The following is a 9,228-nucleotide window of genomic DNA, read 5'->3' on the forward strand; positions in this document are numbered from 1 at the left end:
TCACCACTTCCTCTTGTCTAAGGGAGCTGTGTGGCCTGGCAGTTAGTGGTCCTCAGGACCCATATCTTAGGCTGACTCTGAATGTACTATAAAAACCCTGATGGAAAGCAGCTACCCCAGCTGCTTTCAATAACACAGTCCGCTGTGTTTTTATATTTTCATTTTGAAAATATCCTGAGTGATCTCCCTATGCACTCATGCCCTGCAAAAAGAGTACAAAAGCCTGTCTTTGTTTAGAGGAACGCTGAGTAAACCCCAAGTCATTGCAGTTAGTATTTTCACCTCGCTTCTCTGATTTAAAACACAGTCAACTTCAGAGTTGTTTCATGAATAAGTACTGAGTTTTGCTGATAAATTATATATTTAGCATCAAGTGGGTTGTGGTGGTGTAATGATGTATAGAAGCTCACGGAGATGCAGCTGGAGTCAGACTGGAAGTCAGTCTCCTCACCCACTGCAGCATGTTTGACTTTAATTGAGTATTGTTTTTCACTGCACAGCATTGTTATTCACTATACTGCATTACATAGAAGCACTTAAAGTAAGGCTAGAGCACTTTCAAATGATTTAAGTCATAAATAAGGAGGATAAAAGTTTACAGTCAACAAACTTATCTGGGAAACCCAGGCTGCAGGATGCAAATAAGTTTAAAATATTTTGGAGACTTAATACTGTGGTGTCTTACTACATAATCAATTTACCAACTAGTAGTTTTTCAAGTCTGCTGGAAAAGGTAAGCTGCATTCTCCTAAGGGTTTCAAGTTTCCTGAGCTCTGAAGGACAAGACCAACAGCCTAAGGACTTTACCAGTATAGCTTAACGTGCCAGTGTCCCGATTTCAGTGTATCTCTGTGTATTCCAGTTGGGAGAAACACGATTTAAATGCGAACTCACGTGAAAACGTGTCGTGTACATGAACCAAATAAAGAGAGAGGTCTGAAGAGTGGGGTGCAAGCTGCATCGTGTTAAGGCATGAAAAAAAATGGGTTAAAACCCCGCTCTGCACTGCCGTTGCACTTTCTGTGACCCTCTTTAATCCAGAGAAGGTTTGAGATGCGCGGAGCTTAACCTGTGCTGTCGACAGAGCTATAAAATAAAGCCCCTAACAAATTGTAGACGAAGAACGGATAGCAAGAAAACACATTGTGTTCACAGGCACCTGGCTGCAGCCCTGTAAGCTGAAAATCTTTGGTCATGAGCGACTTGCGTCTCACTGACAGCGTAGGTGCTGAAGCCATCGCAATGAGGACTCTGTCTTCACGCGTATACCGGACTGGGGCATGTGACAGCCATTCCTCTGTACACTAATTATTCAGATGCACATAAACAATTGGAAAGAACTTCCAAGAGCTAAGAGTAGCACTCCCCAATATGCTAGTTACTGGAATTATTACTTTTTAGTCATCACAACCAGCTCTAAACAAAATTACAAATACCTCTTGCTGTTGACCTTTAGAAGAATCATAACGTAGTCAAGCAATCGCTTCAAACGACAAACTACAGCCATCCTGAAGCATCCTAAAGTCCTGCTCGCTTTTTTATACCTTCTCCCCCATGATAACGTGATATTAAGTACAAACTTAATTTTTTCAACATCTGGCTCAAATTAGCTGCTAACAAAACTGCCAACAACTATTTTCCTAATCGACCCTGGGAATTTGATATAGCTTGGAAAAAGCACATTTAAACCTCGCCCTTCTCCTAAAGAAACACAAATGTTTACTTGAGCTTCTGATTTGACCATAGCAGGACTATGAATTCAGTTAACCCAGCTTTATAGGCCTGCCTCAACTGGACTTTTTTTCCCTCTGTGTAAGGAAACAGATGTGCTCGCAATTACAAAAGCTCCTGCTCGCTCAAAGCTCACCATGCAAATGGCCAGCCAGGAATTCAAATCTACTTTTTGCCATGGAAGTCACTGGAGCAGCCTCCCGTTGTATCTGGAGGGGGACTAAGGTGCACCGTTACCTGACGGGTCTCTGAACTCCTGAAATGCACTGCCTGGGGAAGAGGTTGGAGCAAAAAAACCCTGTGCGCTAGAAGCCAGTATCTCAGCAAGCAAGAGAGATCTTTCCAGTTACGAAAGCAGCGTTATTGCTACATAAGCCCAAAAAAACACAACAGACAAACAAACTGCAAGTGACATTTCACTGTAGTTACTGAGACCATGTGGGTGAAGTGACAGCGGCAATGCAGCTGGCTCCGCGGGGACACGTTAGAGGACACTGAAGAAGAAGAGGCTGCAGGCATACAGAGAAGTCGAAAGCGGCCCACCTGAGTCTGTTGAGGGATATTTACAAAGCTTGGATCCCGTGGTCCAACACTGACGAATCGGTTTGCGGGGGAGGTGCTGGGTGTCGAGTAGGCTGTGAAGGGAAGGGACACATGCGTTGAGGAAGCGGCACTAGATTGCACACGAACAACACCAAAACACACTGTCTCAGAGCCACCTAAGCAGATGTTTAACATAGAAATGTGCAAACGTTTTAGAGAGCGAGAGTTCGGTTTTAGACACTGGAGAGGCTGGGTCTCAATGATGGGGGTGTAAACACGTAGGGGACTGGGCTGCTCCGGGCCAGGCAGGATGGCAACGACATGCACTCGAGGAGGAGTGTGCTGCAGCAGGCTGCGCTGCTCTCCACCCCCAAGGAGAACCACTGCAGGCCCTTCCATGCTGGGATAGCACAAGGGACTTCTGTAGGTGTTGCCTGACCGGTTTCACTTGAATATGTGCTATCTCTGGTTTTCATGGAGTTTTTCATCGCCGTGAATTTACTAAACAGCGTATTAACAGAATCAGACCCTTATTTCATGCTAATCCAGCATTCTCTCTCAATAGAAAGTTTTGGTTTTCATACTGCTGTGGTCTGCACTCTCTAAAATGTTCACTTGATGTGTTTGACAAACTAGGAAGATCCTTTCGGTAAAAAATTAATGGATTGCAGTTTCACTGGGGTGGTAAGTGCAATCAGTCTGAAGGCTGAAGCTGCCTTTAAAAACTGGAATGGCTCCCATAAATGTAAAGCTATTAAATGCAATGCAAGCCAAGAACCCAGATTACTTCCAAACTCGAAGTACTTTAATGATTTTATTGTTGCATTATATTCTCCACTGCAACTGTCCACAATGCCACGTACTTCCCCATCCAAAAGCTTTCATTGCAGTTTCAGTCTTCCTCTCATTTGAACCCCCCCATGCAATCTTCTCCCTTGTTTAGTTTTTTGCGTGTTCAGATCTAAATTCAAATAATCTAAATAGACGCCTTAATACAGCAATTCCGTCTATTTTAAATATATTTATGGGAATGCATTCTGCTGAATAAAATCCCCAGACTATCTAACTAGCCAACAAAGAGACAAAAAACAACATCGAAGGGAAAGGTACTTGCCAAATTCCAGTCAGGCTAAATATAATGTACAGGCGTGAACATTACAGAAAAATAAAGCAAGTCAGGAGTCGGAGATGACACTGACTTGTCTGTGTAGATGAAACTCTGTTGCCTTTCTGAAAGCAAAATGTTCAGTGGAGAGGCATTGCCTTGGAGGAGCCTTTGATTTAAGACTATACTGCATCAGACCCATGCTCCACCGTGTCCACTGTCCTCTCCCTTGCAGAGGCCATAAGCAGATGCACAGGGAAGAGTCAAAACAGGTCACATATTTATTTTCTCATATCCTTTCCCACACTCTGGTTATTTTCAGCTCAGGAACTCCCTGTATTTAATGGCCTGCGAGGGATTTCTCCTTGATGAGTGCCCAGTCTGCCCCTGAACCCATGCAAACATTCTGCAGCCCACAAAGCCCCTTGGTGAGGCGTTCCCAAGTCTATGAGCATGCAGAACCGCATCCTTCCCTCTCTATCCAAGCCTCATAAACGTCTCATGATGCCTCCTAATTCTCATAATTTTATCAGACAGCTTCACTTTCTCAGAGAGCATTCCCCTGAAACCACCCCAGGAACTGCCTATCTTCATTCCTTACTGATCTGAAGGGAGATAAGGCACTCCTGACTTCCAAGAATTCATTCTTCCTAGTTGGTCCCAGTAAGGTGAGCTTTTCTCTCCAAAAAGCTAATGCTTTGCTAGTAATTGCAAAAACCATGCAAGGACATGACACAAAGTTTTAAATAAATTTTTCAGTGCACTAATTCATCTTTCCGAAGTGATTTTGCGAATTGCAGCGCAGCTTGCGTATTAGAGTACGAACAGGTACACTGCTATTCCTATCTGCAAATCAAGGAAGAAATGAGCTGAGGAGATTTGGTCAGGTGTTCTCCTTGCCTTTTCACCACATTGATTTGCTTAATCTTTCAAAGAAGCCACACATCTGCCAAGGGTATATCTCTGTTGCTAGAGCCATGCATGAAGATTCTGCTGCACTGTTTTATGGCAAGGGATTTTTTAAAAATTAAATACTGAACCCTATGTTGGGCAAAATTCTTTCTACAGTGGAGGAAAAAATTAACTTAAAGCTCAAAAATCAAACATCTGTTGTTTGGTTCTTCTGGTCTACTTTTAAGGCAGCAGAATGAATGGAAAGGCCATTTAATCCCTTGGAGCAGGTAAGTTCCACGCAGAAGGGAAGGAACTCAAGATCATGTTTACAGTTCCCTGTTGGCAGATACTTTTGCTGTGATATTTGGTAGCAAATCAAAGGGAAACCATCAGAACGCTGTCTTAAATGGCTTCTCTGTTCAAACAAAAATTCTAAAGCATTTGAAAACTGTGTAATATGCACAAAAGTCCCCTCAAGCCTTGCTGGGAGAATTACTATGTATACCTTTCTTCTGTAATGTTCCAAACTATGTTTAACTTGCTTTCTGAAAATACTCAGATGTCAGCTTGGTATTTCCTTAAGGTCATATAACTACATCGCTGGAGCCAGGAAGTGAAGAGTACCAAAACTCCTTGGCTGCTCGTGGCTTGGATGAGGGTACTCTTCACTGGATTATAAACTGGCTGGCTGGCCAGCCAGGCCAAAAGAGTGGTGATGAATGGAGTTGGCAACCAGTCACATGAGGTCTTCCCCAGGGCTCAGTGTCGGGTCTGGTCTCTCTAACAACTTTATCAATGACCCGGACGAGGGGATTGAGTGTACCCTCAGTCACTCTGCAGATGACACCAAGCTGGGCAGGAGTGTTCATCTGCTTGAGGGTCAGGAAGCTCCACAGAGGAATCTGGACAGGCTGGATCAATGGTCCAAAGACGGTGGGCTGAGGTTCAACCAGGCCAAGTGCCATGTCCTGCACTTGGGTTACAACAATCCCCTACAACCTTTGGGGAGGGGGGAAGAGTGGCTGGAAACTGCCCGGGGAAAAGGCCCTGGGGGTGTTGGTCGCCAGCAGCTGAAGAGAAGCCAGCAGTGTGCCCAGGTGGCCAAGAAAGCCAATGACAGCCACGCTTGTATCAGCACTAGCGTGGCCAGCAGGACCAGGGCACTGACTGTTCCCCTGTATTGGACACTGGTGAGACTGCACCTTGAATCCTGGGTTCAGTTTTGGGCCCCTCACTCCAAGAAGGACATTGAGGTGCTGGAGTGTTCAGAGAAGGGCAACAAAGCCATGTTGCTTAGACCATCAGCAACACAGCTTCTAGCTGTATCTTGCTGTCTTTATGTAAATACCCATGTTTGAGATGGGATTCCTGGAAGTCTCATCCCTTCTGATGCCTTATACTCTGTTCTGAGATCAAGATGGGGAAACTGCTCTCACTGGTTAAAACTGGATCATATTATATTATAGTACACACAGGCTGAGCCTATGGTGGGGTCTTCAAACTCCTTTTTAGGAAAGGGAAAAGCCAAAGCATGGAAAGGAAGAGGCTCTTAGGCAGGGCTCTTAGGCCGATCCTCTCCTGATCTTTATCTGCTCTGCTCCATGGGAATTGCAGAGATCTACACTAGTTTACACCAGCTCATAGCTGGCCTGTTGGGCTTGAATAGAAAAATCCTCCTGCCCAGCCTACTCCTGCTACTGGAATTCCCTAAGCAACACCATAGCCCATAGCCAAGGACATGAACGTGATGCCACAAATTTGCCATGACGCTTCACTTCAGGAACAAGCAAAACAGGAGCTGGCAGAGAAAGAACATTTGCTCACACAGACAGCTTTGGTATTTAGCCAAAATGGCAAGAAATTCTATGAAAGACAAGACAAACAAACAGTTTTGGGAATGTCATGTATTTTTAAGTTGCCTGCATTAGGAAAATGTTAATTTAAAATACAGTTTCCTCAAATAATTTGTATTAATTATAGGAGCCTGATGTTTATCAGATAGTTCTGGATGAAAAGGATAAATTTTTGATTGGTAAAGATAATCTGAGTGAGAGAGACCCTAATGTACCACTTGATCTCTCCTTTACAGACCAAGCTGACAGGTACCCGCATTTGGTGTACCTGTTTCACAAAGGACTATCCGTCAGTTCAGCCGTGGTGGAGCTGTAGCGAGAGAATTAACCAGAGGAACGTGTTGCAATACAGCAATTCCTACTGCAATGCCTTCTGCGCTGAGTGGCTGAGGGGGAACTGCAAATTCTACCAAATTAAATGATAGAGTCATCACCCTTGGTTTTATGGATAAGGAAGGGAGCGAAAGGAAAGCTAAAATGCCTTGCCCAGAGGGTGCTCAGTCAATGCACAGCAGAGGAAGGGAGAGAAATCCAATCTGATTATGAATCCAGTACTACAACCACAAGATCATTCTTCTCATCCTGACACAAATGCTGTTTAACACGAAAACTCCTTTGTGCAAAAGGACGTTAACCGATAACACTCTTGCCCAACAAGGAAAAATTGCTGAGTTTCTCCCCATATAGAGTTGTGAACCATAGAAAATAACATTTCATTTAAAAATGCTCTTTAAAAATCATGGATTAGGGGACGGCAGTATCTCAGACTCTGCGTCGGAAGGAGGGCCGCAGATTCTATCCCCCAGATTCAGTTAGGATAGTAACAAAATCCAACTGGCACGTAGTGGAGGTGGTGTTTTCTTTGGGCAATGTGATGTTAGACCCAGAAACTGCCAAGTTCACGAAAACACTGTGATGTGTTTGTTACGGGTTACCAACCAAACAAAATCGAGAAGAGATCTGAGATAAGATAATTTTGGGACTACTTCTGATATCAAGGACGTGTTCCATTGAAAAGGCTTTTCATGGAGGAAAAAAGAACCCTCCCAAAGCTCAAGAATCCCATCTCCATTGTGTCATCTCACTGAGGACAAGGCTGGCTTTCCAAAGGGATGGGATTTGCAGATGAAATATTCAACTCCCAGAGCATGCCTGGCCACCCAGTAGCAGCAAATCCTTGGTGTGCATCTCCAGGGGCTCTTCCTTCCTTGGACAGCACGAATGTTCATGTTTTGGTTAATGTCACAGCTGGAGAGTTTCACTATTGCTCTGAGAATCATTAGCCACCTTGCGATTTCTCGCTCTCGTTCCCAGGAGGCCGTGCTGTATTGAACAGCTGCTCCTGGCTCCTGCACCCCTCAGGAGGGCCATATTCCACTTTTTGGTAGGTCCGTAACAGCATTTTGTTTCTGCAGAGGGCTTTCTGCTAGACCAAAAAAGGGAAGGAGAATGGAGCGAATGCCAACCCCTTTCACTCCATTTCCTTGAGGCGGGGGGGCTTCATTCTGCTCTGCACAGCCAAGGAGAGAGTCTGGCCAAAACCTAACGTCCCTCCTGCCTTTGTTGCATAAGCAACTTTCCAATATCCTAAAGCTCCGCGGGGCAGTCAGCCATAACCCAGCGACACTCCCAGAACCGCTGCACTCGAGCAGCTCGTAACCATGGAAAACACCGGTTTTGTGCGTGTGTGTGTGTGTGTGTGTGTGTGTGAAGCTTTTATGAAACTCTGGTGAATCTGCGCTTGCTATTTGAAGGCTAATATTTAGTTAAGGAAAAAATAAACACCGATGGAGATGGAGGGTTGGCACTGATTGACACGCTGAATGGAGTCCAGTGGGCCCTTCTGGTAAACTCCCGCTGCGAGGCGAGAAACTTTGGTTTGTTTTACTCTTTATGTGGCCTCCCACTTCCACTGGCTTCGGTACATACGTAGTATTTTCTCTTAGAAAATGTTTCCTATAATCTACTTTTCTGTAAAATCTGTCCCTAAATTAAATTATATGCTTCTTTACAACTCAAGGCACTATCATTCAGAGCCCTTACCAAAAGGAAGATGCATGCCTAAATATGTACAGAACTATATGTTTAGACATCAGCGTAGCTAATTAACCAACAGTAATTATTTTCCTAATCTTTTGTTTAAATACCATTAACTGGCTGTTCTTGAGGAAGCCTCGATTCCCAGTGAACGTGGCAGCTGTCTGCTGAATGCGGAGCCACGCTGACCAGCCCGATACCGGTGGGTGGTGAGCTGCAAGCTTCAGCGGACAAGTGCCCGTTTTTACGCCCGCTGAGAATCAGGCCAGACACGCATTTAGCTGGTTTACACAACCACAGTATTGTAAAAATTAAGTATTAAGATTTCTGCTAAAACCAGGTTGGGAATTTTTTTCTTTTCAACACCACACGCTGCCAGTAAACTGAGTCACAACTGTAATAACAAATATACACTGACCTAGTTTCGTTTTTCCCGGTTCTGAAGACAAGGAAACAGTAAGGCATTGCTGACTCTGTTCAGTGATGACTATGACTAAACATTAACCTTTTAGAGTCCACCACTGAATCTTATTGATAGGACTTAAAAGACGGTATCTCCTGTCAGAAAGCATCAAAACTTCCTGATAGCACAAGTGTTGGTCTAAGGTCAGAAAGAGATGCGGAGGGGAGGGAATGAATCAACTTCTGAGCTCAACAAAAATCTGCTGATTAATTCTAGAAGTCCTGATTCTAGGAGATCATGTTCATAATCTTAGCGGACTGTCTCATACCAAACCCCGTTTCCATTTCGAAGCGAGGCGGAGCATCTTGCTGGGTTTGCGGTTGTGCACTATCGTGTAGCAGAAGGCGATGCAAAACTCTCGACAACTACCAGATCTTAAAAATGCCCCCTGGAACTTGAGCAGATCTCCTGAACAGCAGATAAAGTTCTATAACTGTAGGGCTGAATAGCGAGCACCTCTTTGCACATCGAGCAGCGGTTGCATATAGCATTTAAATAATAAGCTTGAAAAGCACACAAAGGGATTTGCTCTTTCGATTAGATTGATTTTTGTTTGTGGATGTTATTTGGACGCTCTTAACTGGGGGACAAGTCCCCTCAAG

General features: G+C 44.3%; 1 protein-coding gene across 1 annotated transcript in view; it reads right to left on the reverse strand.

Moving 5' to 3' along the window:
* Positions 1 to 2,274: 2,274 nt before the first annotated feature.
* The window catches only part of NFIA (nuclear factor I/A), a gene marked incomplete at its 3' end in the record, with an annotated part of 89,879 nt that continues 82,925 nt past the window's right edge, over positions 2,275 to 9,228 (reverse strand). Inside the window, exon 10 of the mRNA XM_010144189.1 lies at positions 2,275 to 2,366. Coding sequence (XP_010142491.1) covers positions 2,275 to 2,366 — 92 coding nt within the window. The remainder of the gene's footprint in view (positions 2,367 to 9,228) is intronic.

The sequence above is a fragment of the Buceros rhinoceros genome, unplaced genomic scaffold (genome assembly GCF_000710305.1).
Source record: "Buceros rhinoceros silvestris isolate BGI_N320 unplaced genomic scaffold, ASM71030v1 scaffold17389, whole genome shotgun sequence".
In the NCBI taxonomy this organism is placed as follows: domain Eukaryota; kingdom Metazoa; phylum Chordata; class Aves; order Bucerotiformes; family Bucerotidae; genus Buceros; species Buceros rhinoceros.